General features: G+C 32.8%; 2 protein-coding genes across 2 annotated transcripts; both read right to left on the bottom strand.

Moving 5' to 3' along the window:
- Positions 1-424: 424 nt before the first annotated feature.
- Positions 425-4,401, bottom strand: LOC105791249 (protein DOWNY MILDEW RESISTANCE 6). The gene is made up of 4 exons (XM_012619239.2): positions 3,973-4,401; positions 3,606-3,853; positions 1,037-1,361; positions 425-963 (listed from the first exon to the last, which is right to left on the bottom strand). The coding sequence occupies exons 1-4, from the start codon at positions 4,168-4,170 to the stop codon at positions 721-723; spliced, it is 1,014 nt and encodes a 337-aa protein (XP_012474693.1). The 5' UTR covers positions 4,171-4,401; the 3' UTR covers positions 425-720.
- Positions 4,402-24,153: 19,752 nt separating this feature from the next.
- Positions 24,154-25,419, bottom strand: LOC105793254 (uncharacterized). Its single transcript, XM_012622177.1, has one exon. The coding sequence runs from the start codon at positions 25,417-25,419 to the stop codon at positions 24,154-24,156; it is 1,266 nt and encodes a 421-aa protein (XP_012477631.1).
- Between the last annotated feature and the right edge of the window lie 1,565 nt (positions 25,420-26,984).

The raw sequence follows: 26,984 nt of genomic DNA, 5'->3' as shown, positions 1-26,984 counted from the left end.
ATCCAAAAGAAAATAATAAATAAGGAGGACTTAGAAGGCAATTAGCCACATTTCAAAATGGTAAATTTGCATGTCAGGTCCTTGAAACTACAAGTGGTCACATTTTAGTCCTTTGGCACATTGGTGCCGCCAATGGCATTGGCACCATTGGTGCCGCCAATGGCATTGGCACCATTGGTGCCGCCAATGGCATTGGGGTGATCAGGCTGTGTCAGTTTTTGTTTTTTTTTTTTGTCTTTTGTTGTTTTTTTTTTTGATATATTTTGGTAAATAATAAAAAAAAAGTAATATTTTGGTAAATAAAAAAAAGTTGTAATATTTTGGTAAATTTTTATTTTTTTTATAATATTTTTGTAAAAAACCGTGCGTAGAACAATTTTATAACATATAATCTATCATTTTTCCTCCATGTAGAATGCAATAATAAAGGAAGTGCAATATTATTTTCATTACAAAATAATGACATGTGGGCCAAGAATCAAACCACAAGCAGCAGTAGTAGGGAAGTTTCTACAAAAGGATAAGTTACAGTGGGTAGCCATCGCCAGCCAGCAATATAGCAATATGCATCATTACCTTATTATTAAGGGGTGTTTGGTGAAATTTCGGTTTTTGCATTTTTGGTAAAGAAAAAACCATCTTTCTGCACCAGGACAAGTAAAGGGGCAGCTAGGAGGAAATAACTGGCAAGTTCTTGAAAAGTAGGCAAGGACCAAGCGATTAGTTCTTGAAAAGTTCCAAACAATGTTCTTGGTCCAGGTTCCTGCCCCAGAACTTACTGTAATACTCAGCATAAGTAAAATCCCTGTATACGGCTCCACATCCATGTTGGGTGAGAGGTTTTGCAGGGCTGATCAGGGCATGGTCGTAAGGGCAGAGGAAGGAAGCAACAGACATCCTTGGCTTATCGGTATTTACGATTGCCCGATGCCACACGCTCTTGTACGTCCCATTACTTAATGCCTGCAACATTAGGAGTTTCATCCTCAATAACTTGCACAATTTCCTTCCACCCAAGGAAAAAAGAAACGTATACCTGTAATTGATCGCCAATGTTAATGACAAAAGCATTTGGTTGGGGATTAACAGCAAGCCACTTGCCATCTTTGAGAACTTGAAGACCCGCCACTTGGAGGTCTTGAAGTAAAATCGTAAGAGCATTGGGGTCTGTATGTCCAGGCAATCCGTATGTCAGCTCTGGTTCCGGGCATGGCGGGTAATAGTTCACGGCCATATGCTGCCCTTGCTCCCCTAGAACCTTCTTTATGTAATCTTTTTCCAGGCCTAAGCTCTCTGATATTAGCTCTTGTAATCTGTAACCAAGCTCTCGAACTTGTACACAGTAATCACTTACGATTTGCCTATCAATTCAACACATATGGATGTAAAAACATATGGATGCAAATATCTCTGGTTTGCGAGTAATTACAGTGATTAGAGGTGCTACTTTCCAAGTGCTATCATACGACAAATATAAGTCAAAAAATTTTTTTTGCGTCTTCGAGTGAACCGAAATCCATAGCTACTGTATAACTCGAATTGAAAGTCACCAAGATTATCACGGAAATAAAACATTCAAGATTATCACGGAAATAAAACATCTTTTGTCAAAAAGTAAGGTCAAATGTTACAGGCGAATCAATATCTTTTTACAGACGGGAAACAAATCTTTAATCTTGAAGTCGTAATGCCAATAAATGGAGAAAGTTCATTGGGACTTATATAAATAAATAAACCCCTAAATGGCATTGTCAAACGTCCCGTCCCCAGCTCACCACCAACATCAAAATTATTGGTTTAGCATTGAAAAACAAAATACGAGAACTGAAGCACCGTCACTCCCAATCTAAAAATATTCAATAATCGTATGTAGTGACAGTTGTCTAAAATAGGGAAAACAAATACTGTAGAAGCGGATGATTCGGCTCCATGTAATCAGAGCTCCTTTGGGCCCCAAATGTTCGATTAAAATTATCTAATATGATTACGTCAACACGGCTTTTAGCCCATGATGTCACTCATTTTCCTCACTAGTCGCGGGTGTGACTCAACCAAAAACCGATCCTACCTACTAGATCAACGGTTCTGATCTCAGCTTTGGTTGCCGCCATCACCGCTAATTACGCTATACTAATAAAGTGAGAGCGGGATGGGATAAAATATTTCTGACTAGGTCGACGGAAGAAGACTTCATTAATCAAATGACAAAGCTCCTTGCCTGTCCTCTACCTAGAAAAGGTCATAAACCTCTGGCCCACAGCCAACCCATTTATATATTAATTTTTAATAAATTTAGTATATAATTATTTTTACCAAGTTTTGACATCTATAATAAAATTGGAACATAATCACATGCTACATGGGAGACTTGAATTTTTTTTATATAATGGGTGACTTGATTGTACAATCGATAACTAATGGAATGGGGTACAAAAAAAGGTTTAATCATTAACTTGTTATAAACAAGTTTACCTTTTTTAAAGAAAAAGGCTTGAATGTTGATACAGTCATGCAGAAGCCGACATCTGTTGTCTGAATTTTGTTCGTATTTCGTAAACAACTCAGAAATGCGGCACGTGCTTTACTAGACAATTAACGGGTAGCTCTTCCTAAAGGCCCAATCGGCACGCCTTCCTTGTCTGTAATTTTTAGCCACATCTTTTGACCTTTTTTGGACGGAAATAATTATTTACCCCCTAAAAGATTCCAAGACTCCTTTCCAATTACGGCTGTTCTTTTTTACCTCCTACATCTTTTTCTTTCTTTATTATTATTTTTTTTAAATTTATCTTAACAAGTTTTGTTCTACTATTATATTTTAATCTTCACTCATGTAAGCTCAACTTTACAACCAAATCGTAATTTTACCAATCACCGCCTATTACTAAATTGTAATTAATGCAACTGTTGGGAGCTTAATTATGTTGTCAGGTTTATGAATACCAGTATGGCCTTTGCTTTAATGAGCAGAGGCAGAGAGACTAGGGGATTTGAGATTTTATAACCAAACAATACGGCATGTAAGTTAATTTGCGGTCGACTGTGTACATCTCCTAGAAAAACGACGTCAGCACATGGCTAGGGGACATTATGTAAAAGAGTCCAAAGGACTCTGGACTTTGTTCAAGAAGAAGAAAAGTTTATATTGTTTAGCAGGGGCTGAAAGACTAAAATCCCATGCTTCGATGTTTCTTATTTCCTAAATATAGTCTCTACGAAACGTTAAAGAAGAATTCCATAGTCATAATTCATCAAAAGATCTTTTAGATAATAAAATAGATCATTTCACGCACATACACTACATATGCTTTATTAATGTACTTTTGATTCCATGCAAAATGTCCTGTCTGTCTCAAGAGTTTTATTAATATGTAAATCAAATTGTCAGATTAATAAATATATATTACTTGAGCGAAAAATAAAATAATGCAAGTCGTCGACAAATAGCTGAATAATCGATACTTAGAACATGCACGACACAGAGAATGAAAAAGAATGACGTTAAGCGAATTACGTATCTCTAACGTAAGGGTTTTTTTTTCCTTCTTTGGGGGGTGGGGGGGGGGGGGGAATAGAAAAGGAAGAAGAAAAGAGAAGAGGCTTACTTGAAGGAAGGAGGGTTGGAAGGCCACTCAGGAACATACTTGTGGAGAGGATAGCAGTGTAATCGTAGGTAATCTCTCCAGTTATGAACCTTCTCCTTTTTAACATTAAAACTGGTGGAAAGTCTCATTGTTTTGGAAGGGTCGTCTGAGTAAAGCTTCATCTTCTCCTCCACGGGCAACCCAAAGAAGTCATGCGCCACTTGTAACATTCTTTCCACCGCTTCTTTCGACACTCCATGATTAATAACCTCATAATATAATATTTTACAAATTAATTAATCCCACTAAACCAACGCAAAAATTTATCAAAGATTCAGTAGCAGGAAGGAAGGATGATTTGCAGGGCGGCGAAGGACTAGACTAGTACCTGAAAGAAACCATAGTTGATGCAGGCAAGAGCAACTTGTTGTACAATATGGCTCCTGTCGTCACACCCTAAGTCGATGACTGGGACGTTGTCGCACTGCGACACTTCAGACAAGCGGGGACGCTCAGATTCAGGTCTCACATAACTTTCGGGCAAATTAGAGTAGCGGATTCCAGAAGAAAGAACCTTCGTATCCATGACACCCACCAAAGAAAAATGAATTCACAGAGTTGGAGGGAGTGGGGGAGACGGGGGTTAATCACACGCTCCGATAGAAAAAGGGTAGTATCGCTTAGTTCACCAAGTTCATTAGCTTCCAGGTGAACGATGAATACCCATGTTCCGACTTGAATCTTTGTAATTTTATTTATAGTGGTGGATTGGATAACTTCTCTCTCATTCTGAATTTTTTTTTGTTAATTTTAGATGGAAATTTTGAAGATATATATAACTTTTTTATTTTTTGCTTAGCTTATACTGATACATATATCTTATGCTTTTATTTTGTGATTTCAATTTAATATTAATTTATTCTTTTTAGAATTGATGTTTTATGATTTTAATGCTAAAATAAAATAAAAATTATATTTCAATTCAATTAAATGTAAATGATAAAATATTTGTATTTAAGTTTTCAAACTAAATATTTGAGTTGAAAAGCATTTAAAACTTTTATTTATTTATTTAAAATTTGAGAAATTATGTGTAAAATTATTTTATATAAAAATATTTTAGTACATACCAATCGTTGGACCAATTTATGGATAACCCTCTATCCCTTATTCTTTATAAATAAATAATATTATATTCTTTAAAAATCGTGGTATTCATACCTAAATAGTAATTAAAGCATCCAAATTATCCTAATTCCTTTTATAACAAATTATTCTAATCTTAATTCGTATAATACATATAGATAGATATAGTGATCCAATGGGAAGGAAACCCCATAATTTAATTGTTTTACATGGAAGGTTTTACAAGTTCAATTTTAATAATACAATTATAAATATATATATTCGAATAATTATATAATAGACTCCAATTACTTTAAAGCAGAATTAGAATATAATTAGACAAAATTGATACATAATAACTAATAATTGTATGGGTGAAACTCGAACATTAATAAATAAAGGTTCATGACCACAAATTTTTTTAACGATGTCAATGAGGCACTGACATTGATGGATCTTTTACTTATTTTATTATTATTATAAGATTTTGTTAGACAACAGTATCAATGAAACCTTTGTATTAAGTGTTAGAATATATTTTGTCCCTTTACAAGAAAAGGACAAATTAGTCATTATGCATTAGATCCAATAACAAATCGATCATTCTATTAAATTTCTATTGTTAAGTGATGACGGTTGCTTGTATTAATCCTTCCGCATAATAAATTCCACCCATTTGTTGTTTATTAAAACTTTCATCTATTTCTTTTATTACAAATTTAATTTATTTTATTTGAATTAGTTTTTCATATCAACATGAGGTACACATGACATGTCATGTCATGTGACATTGTCTGGTTGCTTCATTAATCATGTTGAAACTAAACAAAAATGAAAAGAAATTTTAATAAAAAATTAATTTAATCTTTATTTAAACATAAAAACTAATTTACTCGTTTGCAATTTCACTAGTAATAAAAGAACCTTTCAGCTCACTTTTTCCAATTTTATCTTTTTTTTAGGTTTCATTTTATTCCCAACTTACAGCACGGTGATTTTCGCAATGCTAGAAAATAAACTGTTTTAGAAAAAGAAAATAGGATACGACCATACTAAGTATTTTAAGTTTTACTTGTATCATATTCCCTTTATTTAGTATAAAGTCCAAAGAAAACAAAAATAAAGTTTGGGTACTGTATCGCCGAATCTATATACATCAAGTCAATTTAAGCATCAAAATTTAATTGGTTCAGTTCATCAATTTTTAAATTTAATTTTTACAATATCTTTATCTTTTGTTAATTTATCAAAAACAACTGCTTAATTTATATTATAAAAATAAAATTTTGTCTTATCCCTTTCAATTTTGATATTGAACAAATTGGTCCCTCTAAAAAGAGAATAATTTAATTCCTGTCAATTTTGAAATTGAGCAACTAATTAAGGACTATTAATCACAGCTTTTCATCAATTGTACATAATTTTACTGGCATAATAACAAATTCAATCCTCAAAGTTTACACATTTTATTAATTTGGTCTTCATATGACCTACTTAGTCCACAACATTTATACATTTTGTAAATTTAGTTATAATTTAACAAAATTAGCCTCATTCACTTGTTTTGTCAACATTTACATAAAATATATAATCATCAAGGGTTAAATTTGTTATCATACCAATCAAAATTATGTGCAATTGACAGAAAATATTAACGCCGTGATTAATTGTCCTTAATTGTTCACTTTAAAATTAACAAGATTAAGTTGCTCCAATTTTTTAAAAAATCAATTTATTCAATATCGAAATTGAAAGGAACTAAAGAGGTATTTTCACTAATTTTATCTTATTTAAATTTTTTTATTATTTTATATTTGCAAATTAAAATTCAACTACACCTAATATGTTCTTCATTATGTGGACTAAATTTTATAAAACTCAAAATCAAACACTATATTTTGAATCAAAATTAATTTCATTGACTTTTGTTCTCGGATCTTTGGACACAAGAACTCAAACACCGAAGTCATACACACACACACACGAATTCTGTTTGATCTCCTTACACACGTAAGTGATATTAATTGGGAGCATCCTTTGTTTATGATTAGAGATTAAAAAGTTGGTGACTCATACTTCGGCCCTTTTTCTCTTGTTAAGGCATATTTCATGCATGTGAACAATAAAATGACATGTTTTTTGCAAGTGGAAATTAAAATTAAAAAGAAAAAAACAACTGATGCAACAGTAACTTCTAGAACACCTTGGTTACATATTTTTAGCATGTTAGATATGATCGCAAAAATAAAGTTCTAAAATGTGAGGTATTCATGGATCGAGTTTTGCTGGGTTTAATAAAAAATTTAGGTTTGAATTCGACCTGAAAATGGGCATAAAATTTTGTCCAAGCCTGGTCTAGATAAAAATATTAAAATTCTGGCCTGACCCTGCCCGACTCGCTCGTATAATTTTTTTATATAATTTTTAAATATATATAATACATCAAAAATACTAAAAGTACTAAAATAAATATTCCCCAACAAATTGAAAATAAATTTTAAAAAATATGTATACTTAGGTAACATGAAGATAGATGCAACTTAACAAGCAAATGCTTCTAAAATAATAACAAAATTAACAATAAAAATGTTATACAATATTCAAACAATAACAACAAAATAATAGTAACATAATAGTGAAATGGTAGCAAAATAGGGAGAAAACAACAACAAAAAATAGCAGCTTTTTTTGTCCTTTTGTGAATTAGAGCAGGGGCGGGCCCGGGAAAAAAATGTCTTACTTGAGGCCCGGCCTATTTTTTAAACGGACCTTATTTTTTTACCCAAGCCCATTTTTGGGCCTATATTTTTTGCCAAACCCTCCTACTTTTCAGGTGGGCCTTCAGGCCGAATCGTGTGGCCCGACCCATGCTAGGTCTAGTCTCAATCAATTGTATTTTATTTTAATAAGGGTTTGATACATTTTTAATACATAAATCTCATACACTATTAATTAATTATAAAATAAATAATTATTGAATGACTTATAAATAAAGGAAGAAATAAATTACATTAGGATAATCCTAAAAAGTATAGTTTTTAGGCATCAATAAAATAATGTTGTCATTAAATTTTAAAGATAATAAAGTATTATTATACACTCATCTATATCTAATATCTTCTCCAACTTAATTTAACTTTAATTAAATTACTTAAAAGTAGACAAAAAAAAAACCTAAAAACTTTTTTCTTTTTTTATTCAAGCAAGAAGTTTGCTTCTTATCTTTTGTTTTGCTCAGCGAGGCTGACTCTTGTTCACCTTTTTTCTCTCCCATCAACCCTTTCTTTCTTTCTTCTTGTCATTCACTACATATATTTTCTCTTTTTTTAGTTTACAGATCTATTTTATAGGTACGTTTGTTGTCTTCATAAGTTGTGATGTACAAAGGACAGTGTCTGTCGTTCGCTAAAACTCCACTAGCCACCAGTAGTTTTTCTTGAAAAGTGGGTGACTCTTCGTCGACTTCTTAATTTGTTTCTATTTTGAGAGTATTTTAGAATAATAAATGATTTCATGTGTCGATTTGGATCCGTGTTATCTTAAGTTTTATGCCTTTTTTGTTTGTTTTTTCATTATTTAATAAGTCTTTAGTTTTAGAAGTTTCTGTATTCTCTTGTAGCACGGTTTTTAGTTTTGCTTATGCATGTAATCTTAGTTTTACAAGTGATTTTAAGGATGATTTTGTTGTCGTCCTCTCTAGTTTGGTGAATGCTCGATTCTTTTGTCAATTTTTGCTCGCCGCTTTGGATCATTTGGGGTTGATTTCCTTATCGTATTAAGTGCTTGCAAGCACTTTAGACATGTTATGCTTGAGTTGTGACAAAGTCAATTGTCGACGTGTCATAATGTTCTATTGATGATGAGGTTAAAGCTTTTATTGTGTTGATGAAGCTTGTCCTTCACCATTTACGACGAGTGTTTGCTATTTTTTTTCTGAATTGTATAGTTTTATTCATTGAATGAATTAATGAATTTACCTTTCAAAAAATAAATTAAATTACTTAAAATAATTAATTTTTTAAATTATAAACAAACATATTTTCTTCTTTTACAAGTTTTAATAGTTTTTTCTATAAGTTAATATTTTTATTTTATTTTTGTGCAACCAATTTTAAAAAAATAGTAATTTTTGTGCATTTCTTCTATGTCACTGACACATATTTTACCTTGAACCCCGAACACTGAACTTGAACCTTAAACTTTAAACCTTGAACTCCCGAACCTCGAGGCTTAGGGTTTAGATTCAAAATTTAAGATTCAAGGTTCAATTTTGAATTTTGAGTTCAAGGTTTAAGATTTAAATTTGGGGTTTAAAGGTTCCAAATTATGAGTTTGGGGTTTGAGTTTAGAGTTTGAGGCTATAGATTTTGGATTCAGGGTGTAGGGTAAAAAAATTTACTAAAATTATGTGTGACATGGAAAAAAATTATTGTAATGTCATTAAATAGTTAAAAATAAACAATTAAATAATGTGATAAGAAGGGTCCATAAAATAATTTATATATGGATGAGTGCATAATAATGATTTCATATATATATATATATAATTTAATGATGCAATAAAACTTTATTAATGTATAAAAATTTTAATTTTTAATATCATCCTAGTTGTTTCTTATAAAATAATGATTTAAACAAATTAACGGGACCTATTTACCGAACATCTTGTCAGGCTGCTCACCTTTCTAAGAAGGGTACCTTGCTCGGCAGGAGCATTGCCACCCATCCTGATGGTATCCTGCAACCATATCTCATTATGTCATCACATGAGAACACAAGGCTTACTATGACTTTATTGCCCTAAAAATTTTCTAGTTTCCATATGACACCCTTATGAAAAGCTTGTCTGTTATCCTATTCGAGATTTTAAAATTCTCAAGATTTAATTGATTTTGGATTATAGAAAGACCATATCTTAATTTTTAAGTATTTTTAGAGTTTTAGACACAATCAGGGCAAAATTACCCTTTTTTCTCTTAAAAGTATTTTCTCATTTTACATATGTTTATGTTTAAAATTAGTATTTATGGGAGTGTGTGATGAGATTATCTTTTAACCTTCGACCCCATTTTTTTTATTAAAAATACATAAAGACCACACAAATTGCAAATTTGATTCTTTAACCAAATAATGGTATTTTAAAATACAAATAAACACTCGGATCTAAATTTAAAAGCCACATTTGTTACTAAAGCAATTAAAATATTCAAATAAGTATTGAAACTAAAAATACAACAAGCCTGGTAATTACAATAAAGAATTTCATAAGTGATAACTGCACTTAAATAAAGTCAATCGAGTCTACATACAACAATTTAATATCAAAGATGATCAAACACGGAATAAGGTTACGATTCTTGGGTCAAACTAACAAAATTGAAGGTTATATCTCGAGACAGTAAAGCCATGTCTTGAGACATGCCTCCCATGTACCTCAATTTTTGCTTCGAAGTTTGATGCCCCAAGACAATGGAACCATGTCTTGAGATACTAACCCTTATATCTCGAGACGAAGCCTCTTGTCTCGAGAACCCAAGCTGAAAGATCACTAATTTAGCTTCAATGTTTTATGTCTCGAGACAAAGCCTTCATGTTTCGAGCGCCCTATGTCTCGAGACTATTGGAAAAATTGGTGAAAAAACGGTTTTACAATTACAGTGGAAGTTAACTTTTTTTTTAAAAAGAAAAACGAGCTATTTTGTGATATTTATAGCAATAAACCCCAATTGAATATTATTTGCGCTTTATGCGAGGCAAATTCAAGTCGATCTTGGCTTTCAACTAAACGATCTTCTTCGCTATCCTCGTACAACAAATTGCGTTGAGTGTGGACTTGAGCAACATGAACCAAATCAGAGAAAAGAAACAAATTAATTACTTTAAGTAGGAAAGTAATTTCTCTCTAAAAAAATGGTAAATATCATAATTCTTAGATAATAGAATTTATTCTAAAAAAATAAATCTCCACTACAATCTAGCAAAATAACGATAACTCAATAATCTATGAAGTGTGATTTTAGGTCAACCGGTACTCTTTATTTATAGAAGAGAATACAAAAATCTTGGTTAAACAAACTCTTAATAAATAATATTATTTAAATAAAAACTGAATCCCACCCTAAGTATAAATTAAAATATAAAATGATTAAAAATTTCAAAATTAAAAGACGTATGAATAAACTAAATGTAATTTATGATATAAACTATATTTTAAAAATATAATGAAATAAAATTATTAGACACATGCCTATTTTTAATATTGCACACATTTAGTATTATAATCTACATAGGACTCTCTTTTTTCCAAATTGCTTTTACATATTAATATTTATATAAGATACAATGCTCTTTCAGTGTTATGTTTAAAAGAAATATATTAAAATTAAATAAAATTTTAGTTATGGTTTGGTTATTCACACACCTAATTTTAAACTTTTTAAGTATGAACGAAACCTTTTTTTCACATTTAAATTATTAAGACAAATTTTTATTTATATATTAAATTGATTCAATAAGTAGTAATTATTGTAAAACTAAAAACAAGTTTGGTTCAAAATAACATTTTATATATAAGGAGCATACCAAAAATAGGTCAAATTTTCAAAAAAAAAAAGATTGTTAACACTTGAAATGCAAATATCAATTAAATTGTAAAGAGAATGCAAATAAAATACAATATACATTCACAAAAATATGTCAGTAGATGATTGAAAATTAATATTTTTATGATTTAATTTTTTATACATATTTGATAATTCAAAATAAAAATAATTTTGATGGAAATTTTTTATAAAAATTGTGGAACAGTAAATACCATTTTATTTTATTCATTTTAATATCATATTATCCTATAAAAATATATTTAAAATTTGATTTTGTTTAGAATAAAATGAAATGTTTAAAATTTAAGGATAAAATGTAGAATTTTATTTTTATAATTTAAAATCTATATTTATCAAATAATATTATTATATTTCATAATTAATTTTAAGTAATACATAAAAAAATATAATTTTAATTTTGAAAACTTGTTTTTTATCATTTATAATTTTAGATGTAGTTAATCTTATAATTTGAGATTTAAGCAAAAATCACTTGCCTATCAGTTGTAATTTCCAGATATTTTACTAAAAAAGATCCATTTCCAATATTATTTAAAAAAAATGGGCCACTTAAAACATTATTTACTAGAATGGTCCAAAAAAGCGTAGAAAAACGCGCTGACGAGGACGCACTTTACCCCGTGTCAGCAAAAGCACGTTGACGTGGGCACGCTTTACCCCATGCTCAGACTAAATTTTCAAAAAGATCATTTTTTTAAATATTACAAAAATAGACCAACTTTTTTGAAAATTTACAAGAATAAGCCTTTATAATGACCCAAAGTGGCAATGTAACATCCCTAACCCTTATCTATCGTCGGAACAAGGTTACAGAGCATTACCGGGCTTTTTAGATCAAATATGAACATTATATAATCATCTAACGTACACATCATAATTTAATCATATTGTCCCTTTTATGAGCCCTTGAGGCCCAAAATATGTGTTAAAAACAAATCGGAACTAAATCAAGTACTCCAAGAATTATTTCGAAAACATCAAAAATTTTCATAGAAACAAGGGACACACATCCGTGTGTTAGCCGTGTGTCTCACACGGCCCAGTCACACGCCCGTGTGTCTGGCCGTGTGGACTCAAAATGAACCTTAAACATCAAGTTTACCCCTCCCTGCAACCTTGAACACCAAGCAACTCAAAAACCAATCGTTCAATCACTTTAAAACACAATTTAATACCTTTAAAACATGTCAAAACAATCATCCTAGTTTCCTAACCAATGTACCTCATAGGTACTTCACATATATTATCAAAACAATAAAATAAAACACCATTTAAGCCAATTCTAAATCCATACCAATTTCAACCCAAATTTGCCTATATCACTCTCAATTATGCATCAACTTAAACATTTCATATTAAACCTCAACTTAACATGTATAATCATGTATATAAGTAACCAATATCATCTTATAACATCATTTACATTCACTTCCCAAAATGACAAGCATAAGACATCCTAGGTACATGCCGACACAAAAAGAAATATACATCACCACATTTTGAGTTCGGGATCGTTGATGGATGCTGACTCGGCAGTCTGACTTTAACCTAACCTACGCACGGAAAACAAACGGTACGCTGAGTATAAACTCAGTGGTATTTCTATAATCCGAATGCTTAAAAGTAAAATAATATAACCTACAATAACTATAGTCATACAATTATTCAATTCATAAATAAGGTATTTATAACACATTCAATTTTTATCATTTTCTATCCCAGATAGCTTTTCACAATATGAACACAAATCATTTGAACAACAATATTGTTCATTCATATTCAATTCACAAATACACAAATCATTTGTCTCTAATCATATTTCAAATCACCACTCAATATTAATCATAACACTATTTTATTCAATAACCCCTATTAACATGACACGAACTCGGACGGTTACATGGATCCAACCAAAACACACCAGTTTGGCACCCAGTGCCTCATCGGATAATTCGAAGCAATAAGTTGACACCTAATGTCTCATCAGCCATGCCGAAGTAAATTGGTACCCAGTACCTCATCGAATTTATCCTAAGTAATAATTTGACACCCAGTGTCTCATCGACTCAAAGTCAAAGTATCCCTGAACTCTTCTAATCCTATGGCATGCCATCTATATCCGACTCAGCCCGATATAGTTAATAGGGTTTCAATTCACTTTTCTAATGCTACAATTATCCAATACTCAATTATCACATAAATCACAATTTCACATACATTCAATTCAATATAAAAAATGCTAACACTTACCTTATTTACTTACCATAAACATTTAAATCAAAATATAACAATTAATAATTAAATTCGAATTATAGAAATACAAACCAGAATTTTCGAGCTCCTCCTCGTCGACTTTATCTTTTCCTTTCTTAGTCGAAGTTTCCGGTACAGCGTTAGCTACGGAAATTAAAACAATTAAAATTCATCAATACAATACAATTTCACATTGAGTATTTCAATTTTTATTCAACTTTTGTCTAAATTCCAATTTAGTCCCTAAATCGAGACTAACTTTTTTTTCTTCAAAACTAATTCCATATTTTCATTCAATTTCCACTTTAGACTAAATTCAACTCTCTAATTTCACTCAAATACCTAAATTTCAAAATTTTTACAAATTAGTCCCTAATACTCAAAACTTATAAATTATTTTACAATTAATCCCTTTTCATTTCTAACTTAAAATTCTATCAATTTAATCCCAAATACTTAAATTATTCAACATGAACAACATCTAAAAATTGAATATTTTCTAAAATTTTAACATAGGTTAAGTAGTATTTAATACTAGGATCCTAAAACATAAAATTACAAGAAAAATGACTAAATTAACTTACCAATTAAGCTTTGAACCCTTGAAAACCCTAACTTTTTCTCCTTTTCTTCTCTATTTCGTTCTACTTTGTTCTTCTTTTCTATTCTTTTATTTCATTTATTTTATGTTTTAATTAACATAACAATATAATATAATAATATAATAATATTTACTTAAATAATAAGTAATAATTATTATAAATGTATGTATTTAAATGTTACACATGTCATTATTAATACCACACAGTTGTTAATTTGAGGTTTAATTGCTTATTTAGTCCCTTCACTTTTCTCTAATCTATAATTTAAAATTTTTCCTATATGCAATCTAGTCCTTACACTTAATTACTCTTAAATTAAGCAAATTCGCCTAATCAAAATTTAATTAACCACACAACTAACTTCGTAAATATTTTTATTAAATATTTACGAATTCGTTTTCCAAAAACGGAGACCCGAAAATAAACTTTCCGATACCTGTGACTATGGGTCGATTACAGGCAACACATTTTTTATTTTATTTTAAGGTACCACCAATTAATATGGAAATAAAACTTATAAAACAGATCTTTATATAGACTCAAAGTCTCATTTCCCTTGTTTTCTTAAGCAATATGGGATGTGAGATATGTGTATATGTAGAGTCATGAATAGGTTTGCAACTTGTTCCTAGACAATGTGAAATTCTTTCCTTTTTTAACTAACAACATAATATTAAAGGCTACACTATATTTTATAATTTTTTACAAAAAATTTCTATATTTTTTTATATTTTGTTAACATTTTACTCATATTATAAAATTATCTTTTGATATCTTTAATCTTGTTGCATTTTAGAATTGTTAGCATACACAAAGGACTATTAAAATAAATAAATTGCACATATGAAACTTGTACATGCAATAATCTTTTATTCAATTTTAAATGTTTGAAGTTAATATCTAAGCAATTCTAATTTTTAAAATAATTTTCATTATTTCAATTTAGAAGTTATACTTTTAAATTTTTATTTTTGTTTTATTTTATGTTATGAATGTTTGATTAATAAATAAATGGTGAGTATTTGGTACTCAAATAGTATATATTTTTTTGTAATTTTAAAAATTGATATCTTTTTTTAAATATTTTACTATACTCATTAATTTTTAATCCTAATTTTAATTTAATTTTCATCACCTAATGAATGCTGATAAATTTATTTCAAATGTATTTTGACTAAATAGATAATTTATTTAAACATAGTATATAATTATGTTAAATAAGTTTTTTATAGAAATATATAATATACATAAAATATAATAATTATTTTCATATTTTTATATATAGATTAAATTACATTAGTAGTCACTTAACTATGATTTTTTGGCTATCGAATTATAAAAACTTACAAAATGATCACTCAACTATTAGTAATTTTTAAATATTCTTTTAAATATTTTACTATACTCATTTTATATTTAATTTTTTTACTTATAGAGTTTAAAATTTTTATTTATAATGTAACAAATGTTAAATTTTTGTAAAAATATTTAAACTCTATAAGTAAAAAAATATAAAATATAGTGTGTAGTTGTAACAGCCCGATTTTGACCCTAATCGGAACAATCGTTTCAGGACCACAAATCTGAGTCTGAAAAATATTTTAATATTATTTTTTGTGTTAATTATGTGTGAATTTATAGGTGTGAAAGTTTCGTGAATTTATTTTATTGTTTGTGTGCTTAATTTGAGAAAAGGGCTTAATCCATAAAATGAAAATTTGATGATTTAAATAAGAAAGTACCTAATTGTTGTTGTCTTTATAATTTAGAGGCTTTATGTTGTAATTTAGCCAATAATAATAGGTAGTGGACGGCATATTGATAATACATATGGTTTTTATATATTAAAAATAAAAGTTAAAATAATAATATAATATAATGTTATATTAAAATAAACATAACTTAAATGCCATGTTTTCATCTTTCATCAAACCGAAACAAAAAGAAAAAAAAAAGAAATAAGAAAGCTAGGTATTCGACCCTTGTTCAAGCAAGTTGAGGTATGTGTCGAAATCAAATTTTTTGAAAAGGGGTCGACTTTGGTTTGAAAATGAAAATTAAAACGGGAGTCGTCACCAATCTTTTTTTATTTAGGTGTGATTGGATCACCTTGCAATGTAATCGTTTTAATAAAAGTTTAGATTTATTAAAACGATCATTTTTGGTCTACAAAATCCAAAAAACGGGTTCGGGAGCCAGTTACGCACGAGGAAGAGTTAGCACACTCGAGGCGTCCAAAATTGGTACCTAACCGATTACTTAATGTCTTAATGTCGAAAGTTGAAAATTTGGAAAGAAATTTAAAATACAACCCTTTTTTATTAATGCTATAAAAAACGCTTGAATAAATCGAAAAGAAGGTTAAAGACCTATTCATCTCAAGGTAACGAAATGTCACGTCCCGAAAGTTAGGACACAATATTTAGAACCAGGAGAATAAGCTTGTCTTTTTAATTTTCATCGAAATTTCGTATTTTGAAGTTTTAAAAAGGGTATTTTGCTATTTAGGTTTAACAAGAAAATTGAAACCCCGTAAGTTAGGGTACGGTTTCTCGAATTGCCAAAACGCAAAGTACTGCATTTCTTTGAAAATTTTCTTTTTTTTTATTTGAATGAGCACTAATGGAATATTTAAAAATAGTATGCGTGCATTTTGATTATATTCGAAAAGAAATCGTTTGTAAAAGGAGGGGTCGTACACGACTAATAACGATAATACGATACACATTTAAAACAATCATGACATACTATGCATTATAGAATACACATATAACATTGATACTAATAAATTTCAATATTAACATGCATTAACGAGAATAATTATGCCAATGACAATATCACAAGAACAACAATTATAATAATAAATTTATATTTTGAAAGTATTTAACAAAAAATATAAATAAATAATAGAATAAATAGCACTATTAATGCCAAACATAAAATAAACAAGCCAAAGAAAACAAAAAAATAGATAAGATAAAATAAAATAAAAACTAATATAAATTAGATTACAAATTGAAAGTAAGTAAATAAACAAATAAATAAAATATTAAATGAGACCATTAATAAACCCTTTCCCTTTTTTAAAAACAAACAAAAAAAAAGAAGTTAAACGGGCTACGATTAAACTGTAATTGAAATGAAATTCGAGGTAAACACAGTAAATAATAAAAAGTGTGCTTCCAGGGATCAAAATAGGACATGCTTAAAGGATGAGGGATTGACTGGGCAAAATTCCCAGCCCTACAGTGCAACGTTTTGGCGTGGACCAAAATGAAACAAATATAAAATTAATGGGGCCAAAATAAAAAGAAACAAAAGGGACCTGGTTGCACTACACTGAAAGGCGGAGGGGCTGAACATGCAATTAGCCCCTCGAAGCAAAATGCGCGGATCCTGGCCGCATTCGGGTCGGCTCTTGGGTTTTATACAAAATGGCATCGTTTTGGCCACTGATGCTAAGGTCCGAAACGACCCGTTTTACACCTTATATAAATACTAAAAAAAACAAAAAAAAAAACATTTCCCTTTTTCATTTTTCAGAAAAACAAAGAGCCCTTTGGTCTCTCTCTCTCTCTCGGCTTTCCCTCTAGAATCTGGCTTAGGTCTCCGGCCAATGGCCGCCGTGTCGACCGTCATGGCTCTGCCGTAGGTGGTGGTCGGAGCCACAGAAAAATAGGGTTTTTAACCCCGTTTCAAAAGTCGATTGAAGGCCGAGCCTTCTTGGCCCAAAGGCCGGAGGAAAAGACCCCCAACGCCCTTTCTCAGTTCAATTTAGGCACCAGAAAAGGGGATCCGGCGACGGGGCTTTTGAGGGCAATCTTAGGTATTTCCTTTTTCTTTTCTTTATTATATATTATTTGTTAAAATTTATTTGTAAAAGAAATTAATAAAATAAAAAATAAAAAGGAAAATAGAAAACAGAAAAGTGAAAAGAAAACAATCAGATTTTAGTCAACCTTTTAAAATCTCTGTTCTATTTTTTATTTACTGATGCGCGTGAAAAATTGACAACTAGAATATCTTGGCTTTTATAGCCACGTTACAACCCTTTAATTTCTATTTTTTGTCGTCTTGCTATTTGGATGTTTCCTTCTGTTGCGTGATGCTTGTTTTGCAGATGTCAGGGGCGTGAAGGGCCGGTGATAGGCGAGTGGTGGTGGCGTACGGCGCAGGTGGAGCGGCGGCAGCAGCAAGGCATGCGGCTAGGGTTTTTTTTTTGGCTGAAAGTTGGTATAGTTTTGGGCCATTTGGGCTTTAGGTTTTAATTTGTAATTTGGGCTTGTAATGTTGTAAATGGGCTTTGATAATTGGACGAATTTATTATACATTTTGTTTTGGGTCCTATTTATTGGGTCGGACATAATTGGCCTGCTACAGCTGCCCCTCTTTGCTCATTTTCGTATAACAAGAATGGAGCAAAGACTTTAAAATGGCCAATTTTGCCTGGTGTCGGTGAGTCCTGACTCATTGGTGATTCTTCTCTTGAAGGAGTCCTATTCCTTCCCACTACATCTTCAGCGGTATAGGAATTTGTCGCTTCAATCTACTCCACTGATCCGCTGCAACTTCAAGGAGGTGAGGTTTGATATGATCTACTCTATTGCAACTTCAGAGAGGTAAGATCTGTAATTTATAGCTTTAGTCTGTTCCACTGCAACTTTAGGGAGATAAGATTTGCTATCATCAGTCTGCTCCACTGCCTTCAAGGAGATAAGACTTGTATACTCAACCTGCCCTACTATAACTTCAGGGGGATAAGGTTTGTTACTTCAACCTACTCTACTGCAACTTCAGAGAGATAATGTTTGTGGCTTTAGTCTGCTCCACTGCAACTTCAGGGAGATAAGATTTGTAGCCCGTCTTCAATCTGCCCCACTACAACTTCAAGAGGATAAGATTAGTGGTTTCAATCTACTCCACTGTAACGTCAAGGAGATAAGATTCGCCATAATGACTTCAATCCATCCCACTGCAACTTCAGAGGTTTAGGATTTGTGACTTCACTGATCTGTTCTCTGGGGAACATGACCTGTAAGAATCTATTTCATGGATCTATTTATGCCTAGTGTTTAGGATGTCATGATCAGAATGAATCAAATGCTCCTAACTAGATATGTATGCATGATATTTGTAGAATGTCATGAGAATGATCCCTTTTTAATGCTTAGATTGTCATTACTCGTTGTTCATCAAGGTTTTGTGTTACCATGCCTTCTTGTTTAACTGGCATCTTTAACAGAAAAAAATCCAAAGAAATAGTCACAATTTAAACTATTCTTTCTCAAATGTTTCCAACCCTTAGGTTTGTTTAGTTTTAAATAATAGTCCTATTTCAGGTCCTCGTACTATTTAGAAACCTTTCAGAGTAATATGCAAAACTCCTTTTGCTTGAATATTATTAGTCCATTAATCGTTATTTTAATGAAAAATGCTTGAAAATGATTATCACAACGGACAAGACGAAATTTTGTTGAGAGCAAAGCTCAAGATAAATTAATCAAGATAGAAAATTTTGCTAGGATACAAAATGAGAATCAAGATAGTGTATTTTGCCAAAATACAAGATGAATGAAATAGAAATAGGTACCCCAGATATAGTAGCATGAGCTTCTCTGTACAAAACCTCTTGAGGGCCACTTTGAGCCTGATATGTGTCTAGGAGATCCGGAGTATTTTGTTGATGTCCCGAGATGCATCATCCCTCCTTCTTGTTAGTTTAGGCATAGTAAGACTAACGCATGCCCCACCTTCGATCAAAATTTGAATTGCCCATTCTTGGGTTTTCAATCTCAAAACTCATTTGGTCTCAAGGTGCCCTTCGCGGGTTTTCACCTTGGCCTCTCCCTTTTTTTTAGGTGAAGTATTTCTTGATTGAATCCGAATTCACAGGACTAGGCAGGCTCTTGCCATCCATCTCGGTCAAAATTAACGCTCCTCCAGAAAATGCCTTCTTTACCACATAAGGTCATTCCCAGTTTGGCATCCACTTTCCTCTAAAGTCCTTTTGTATGGAAAGGATCTTCTTTAGTACCAAGTACCCCTCATGGAATCCTCTGGGATGAATCTTTTTGTTGTAAGCTCGCATCATTCACTTTTGGTACATTTGACCATGACGGATAGCTTTTAGCCTCTTTTCTTTGATCAAGTTCAGTTGATCATATCGGGATTAGATCCATTCTGCTTCATCTAACTTTAGTTCTGACAAAACTCAGAGAGAGGGAATTTCAACCTCAATAGGCAGCATCGCCTCTATTCCATAAACCAAAGAGAAAGGCGTTGCCCCGGTGGAGGTCCTGAAAGACGTTCGGTAAGCATAAAGGGAAAACGGTAACTTCTCATGCCAATCTTTATAAGTCTCAGTCATTTTCCCCACGATCTTCTTAATGTTCTTATTGGCTGCCTCCACTGTTCCATTCATTTTTGGATGATATAGTGATGAGTTGTGATACTTGATCTTGAATTGGCTATAGACTTCCGCTATCATGCTATTGTTCAAATTCAACGTATTGTCAGATATAATCCTTTCTAGCGTCCCATACCGAGATATGATCTCCTTTTTTAGGAATTTGCTGATTGTCAATTTTGTGACATTGGCGTAGGAAGTAACCTCTACCCACTTAGTAAAGTAGTCAATAACTACGAAGATGAACCGATGCCCATTTGAAGCTTTTGGTGAAATTGGCCTAATGATGTCCATGCCCCACATGGAAAAAGGCCATGGAGAAGTCATGACAGGAAGAGGTGAGGGAGGCACATGAATTTTGTCCTCATAAATCTGACACTTATGGCATTTCTTGGCATACTTGATATAGTCTCCTTCCATGGTGGACCAATAATATCCGAATCTCATGATTTGCCTGGCTATTGTAAAACCATTAGCGTGTGTTCCACAGACACCATCATGGACCTCTTCTAAGATTTGCTTAGCCTCAACATCGTCCACGCATCTTAGCAGGACCTGATCCTTTCCTCTTTTATATAGGATCACCCCATCCAAGACGTAGTCATTAGCCTGCCTTCTTAACGTTCTCTTATTGTTCTTGCTTGCTTGGTCTGGGTACTCACGACTCTTCATGTATTGCAATATATCATGATATCAAGGGTGATCACTCTTTTCCTCTTCTTTGTCGACATTGCAACAGTGGGCTGGTGCTTCATAAATGCTCATTCGGATGGGCCTCACATCCTCTGGTTTATTTACTTTGATCATAGAAGCCAAAGTAGCGAAAGAGTCAGCCATCAGGTTTTTTTCTCGTGGAAGGTAAGAGAAGGTGATGTCATCAAACTTGTCAGTGAGCTCCATAACTAGCTTTCGGTAATTGACCAATTTGGGATCTCTTGTCTTTCATTCTCCTTTGAGTTGATAGATTACCAATGCAGAATCTCCATATACCTCTAACACTTTAATCTTATGTCACATGGCTGCACGAGTCCCCATAATACATACCTCGTATTCGGCCATATTGTTTGTGCAATCAAAATCTAATTTACAGGTAAATAGATAATGATCTCCGTTTGGGGATACCAAAACTGCCCCCAATTCCATTGCCTACAACATTTGAAGCTCCGTCGAAGTTTAATTTCCAAGCATTGCCTTCTTGTATGTTCGCTTCAGCGGTTGCCACATATGTCAGATCCTCATTTGGGAAGTCAAAGTTCAAAGGCTCATAATCTTCTAGAGCTCTACTAGCTAGAAAATCTGCTATCGCGCTCCCTTTTACAGCCGTTTGATTCACATAGGCTATGTTGAATTCAGACAGTAGAATTTGCCATCGGGCCATCCTTTCGTTTAGAGCGGTTGACTCCATCATGTATTTCAGAGGGTCCAATCTTGAGATTAACCTAGTCGTATGGTACATCATGTATTGTCTCAATCTCCAAGTAGTCCAGACCAAGGCGCAACATAATTTCTCAATTGGCGAATATCTTGTCTTGCATTCGGTAAACTTCTTGCTGAGGTAGTATATCGCTTTTTCTTTTCTTCCTGACTCATCATGTTGGCCAAGCACGCATCTCATGGATTTTTCAAATACTGCCAAATTTAGTATTAATGGTTTGTCTGGACAAGGTGGCATTAGTACTGGAGCATTGGACAAGTAATACTTGATCTTGTCAAAAGTTTTCTGGCATTCCTCATGCCATACACCTGGATTGTGTTTCTTAAGGAGATGGAAGATGGGGTCACATTTCTCAGTTAATTGTGAAATAAACCGAGCGATGTAATTTAGTCTCCCTAGAAAACCTCGAACTTCTTTCTGAGTACGCGGCGGAGGCAATTCTTGTATGGCCTTTAATTTGTCTAGGTCAATCTCAATTCCCCTTTCGCTGACTAAGAATCCTAGCAACTTTCCTGATCTAGCCCCGAAAGTGCATTTAGTTGGGTTAAGCTTTAGCTAGAACTTTCTTAACCTTAGGAACAGTTTTCTCAGGACTTGCACATGTTCCCTTTCTGTTTTAGACTTTGCAATCATGTCATCGACATAGACTTCTATCTCTTTATGCATCATATCATGGAACAAGGTTACCATGACTCTTTGGTATGTTGCCCCCGCATTCTTCAATCCAAATGGCATCACCTTATAGCAAAATGTCCCCCACATGGTTACGAACGTAATCATTTTCATGTCTTCGGGATGTATTTTTATCTGATTGTATCCCGAGAAGCCATCCATGAAGGAAAAAAGTGAGTAACCTGCTGTGTTGTCCACCAGAGTGTCGATATGGGGTAATGGGAAGTTGTCTTTCAGACTGGCTTTATTCAAATCTCTGTAATTTACGCACATCCGCACTTTCCCATCTTTCTTAGGAACAGGGACTATATTGGCTACCCATTCTGAGTACTTGACCATTTGTAAGAACCCCGCATCGAACTACTTCTTGACCTCCTCTTTTACTTTCAACAAAATATCAGGCCTCATCCTTCGTTGCTTTTGTTGCACCAGTTTACATTCTTCCTTTATGGGCAGTCGATGTACCACAATATCGGTACTTAGGCCGGGCATGTCCTAATAGGACCATGCGAAGACATCTTTAAACCCTTGAAGCAAACCAACAAGGTCTCTCCTTGTTTCTTTGGCAATGCAAGCGCCAATTTTTACCTCTTTTCCCTCTCTTAAGCTCACAACTTCTACTGATTCCTTATAAGGTAGGATTTGTTTCTCTTTTTGCTCCACCATCCTTAACAAATCAAGAGATAGGACGCTATTTTGGTTATTTTCAAAATCCTGAGAATCATCCATACTCATGTCTTGTTCAAAAAGGGACTCTGAGTTAGTAGCAATGTCACTCACATCATTGATATCTGAAGACCTGTTATTAGGATGCAAGAAGGTCCAAAGAAAAAAAATCTAAGAATAATTGTATGTACAATATGATTATAAATGGAATGGAAAGACTGAAAGAATATTTGCTTAAAATGAGACTGAACGACGCGTTTTCATTGAAATAACATTTTGGACATGTGCCTTTACAAAAGATTCTTATTGCCCTCAGGCTTAGGCCTACAAGTGTGTTCTGAATATTACTCTGAATTAGTTCTAAATGTTACAGGGATCTCTTCTGCAGTCCAGTTGTCTAGAACACTTTCAGGCTCGTAAGGGCGGATACCTTATAAACTTCCTTCTTCGATTCCTTCTTTGAATATGGAATTGATATTTAGGTTTCCTAACATTTCCTCCGTAGTCTTCTTTCTTGGCGTCCTCCGTTCAGGATAAATAGTTCCTCCTGATACGAAGGTTTTTGATATGTGGGGGAAGGTCATAGGTTCCCAATAAATTTCTCCTCCGCTCAAATGCACTTTCCTCATTTCTTGCCTCTTTTCCAACTCTTTCCTTCTTTGATTCGCATCTGGCTTAAACCCTAAGCCAAACGGTCTCATTTATCCTTCATCATTGATGCCTCCACCCTTTCTTGAAGGCACATTCCTAGTCCTCTCCTAGGCAATACTTTTTTCCCAACTGTCATTTAAAGTCCTGTCCTCGTGGTTTTGGATATGCTGGGCATTGGGATCTTATTCCCCTCGACAATGAAGATTGCGTTCACAAATTCTAAGGATCGAAAGGAACATTCGATTGCCTCATCGTTCATTCCTAAATATGGCGCGTTGCTGGTTACTGATGCAATGATGTCTTCTTTAGCGCTTATCATAACCAGTCGACCTTCTGTTACCAATTTCAACTTCTGGTGCAATGATGAAGGTACCGCTCCCGCTGAATGAATCCAGGGTCTTCCCAACAGGCAATTATACGAAGGCTTGATGTCCATCACCAGAAAATCTACCTCGTATGTATTTGGGCCAATCAAAAGAGGTATTTCTATTCTTCCCATTACCCTCCTTTCAGTGCCATCAAATGCTCTCACTATGTTCTGGCATGTTTTCATGTGCGAGCCATCCACCGGTAACCTGTTTAAGGTGGATAAGGGCAAGACATTCAGGGATGATCCATTATTAATTAACACACCAAGCAATGTGTATCCTTTACAGCGAGTGGTAATATGTAGGGCTTTGGTGGCTCCTCTCCCCCCCGGCGGTATTTCATCATCATTAAAGAAGATGAAGTTGTCGGCACTTATATTGTTAACCAGGCAGTCCAACTTGTTCACTGAGATATCGTTAGCAACATAAGTCTCATTTAGCACTTTTATCAACGCATTATGATGTGTCTCTAAACATAGAAGTAACCCGAGCATTAAGATGGAAGCTGGTTGCTTATGCAGTTGTTCCACCACGCTATACTCGCTATACTTTAAGAATTTTAAGAATTCTCTAGCCTCATTTTCAGTCACCGATTTGTTAACATGGGATTCAATTCTGGCCGTCTTTATTTTCTCTTGCTCAACTGCCAAGGCTTTTTCTTTTATGGGCTCCACTCTTGCATTTGCTGGATTGTAGCGTTTTCCACTACGTGTATAGGAGCCTACATCATTACCCTCCTCTGAAGCATTTACCGGGTCCTCCTCTCCAGGGATCGTCACATTGCAATCATAATTCCAAGGAATCCTTTTGCTATCCTTGTAGGGAAATGATACAGGTTTTTGGATTATGACCCTCGACGCCATTTGTATTCCAGCTTCTGTGCTCCTTGGCCACAAAATAATTACCACCGGGTGATTAACCCTTTGGGATTTTCTCGTAGATCCTTCTTCCGAGGTATAAAATTCACCCTCTTCTAATCCTTTGATCTCTTCATAAAACTCCAACTCTTTGTTGTCCATTAAATTTTGCACCATGGCCCTAAACTCGGTGCATTTTGAATGTCATGGCCCTCTTTGGCATGGAACTTGCAATATTTCCATACTCATTCGGGCCTTTCCTTTGATTCATGCTTGATTAAACCTCGATCTATCATTCGTCTCCAAACCCATCTCAGTGGGGTCTTTACCTTCGCAACGTCAGCTTTGATTCTCCTTCCCCCACTTTCGATTATCGTGTTTACCCCTTTATCAAAATGATTGGGTAATGGATTCCCTGCTACGTTTGGTCCTGATGGGTCGTCAAACTTTACAATCCCTATCTTGATAAATCTTTCAAATAACTTCTTAAACGCGGTGCAATTCTCAATCGAGTGCCCCGTAATCTTAAATCGACCATTTGCTTGTGGCGCCGGTACAAACAGCAACCGACGGTAAAGACGAAGGTCGATGGCTTCGACCTAAATTTGGAGAAAAGGGGGTGCTTGAGAGGTTTTTGCTATTTTTTTAGAGAAAAAGGGGAAAATGAAAAATTTTAGAAAAAATTTGGCTTTTATAATATTGAGAAACGGCGCCATTTTGTAACTAGAGGTTAGGTGCCAAAACGACGTCGTTTTGGCCCTAACCCGTGACCCGACCAGCTCCAAGGCTAGGATTCGCGCGTTTTTGTTAGAAGGGCTAATTGTACCTTTAGCCCTTCTGCTTTTTAATGGCTTTACAATCAAGTACTTTTAGTTTTTTAATTTTACCCCATGATTTTTCCGCGATTTCAATTTAGTCCTTGCTGGAACGATGTCGTTTTGGAGGAGAAGGGAAAATTGCCCTTTTAGTCCCTCCATGTTATGCGCTTGTTTAGAAAGGTCCCCCCTTTTATTTTATTTCTGCTTTGCCCCCTAATCTTTGCTTTAAATTTCAAATTAGTCTCTTTTTGATATTTTTTGTATTTTTTATTAATTTATTACTATAATTACATTTTCTTTTTATACTTATTTATTCATTACTATTATATTATTATATTATACTATTAGCTTTGTATTATTATTTATTATATTTCTATTTATTATATTTACTTATTTAAATTTTAAATATATTTTGTTTTATTATATATCATTATTTTGTAATTACTTATATCTTTTGAGTTTTTAACTTTGGATTATTTGCTATTTTATTATTATATTATTATTATTTACTCATCTATATCCTTTTTAATTTTAAACTTTATCATATATATGTCTATACATACAAATATTTTTTATATTTTTATAATTTTATTTATTTTCTTTATCGTTAGTATTTATTGTCTTTATTTATTTATTTATGTGTGTCCATTGTTATTTTAAATCGTCTTAGTTCTATTTTTCCATTCACTTGTCATTTTGTATATAATTGATTTGTCCCTTTATTTATTTATCTTATTCCGTTGTGTTGCTCGTGTTATTTATGCTTATATCATCGTATTCATTATTGCTTTGTTACACATATTAACATTGTGTTCTATTTCTACCATTTCGTGTTAGATTAATTTTATTTGATGCATAAATCATGACTTCAAAATAAACAAAATTTCGTGTTTAAATTCGAAAGGTCATGCCTTAACTTACGGG

The sequence above is a fragment of the Gossypium raimondii genome, chromosome 8, assembly GCF_025698545.1.
Source record: "Gossypium raimondii isolate GPD5lz chromosome 8, ASM2569854v1, whole genome shotgun sequence".
NCBI classification, from domain to species: domain Eukaryota; kingdom Viridiplantae; phylum Streptophyta; class Magnoliopsida; order Malvales; family Malvaceae; genus Gossypium; species Gossypium raimondii.
This window is presented reverse-complemented; position numbering and strand designations above follow the sequence as displayed.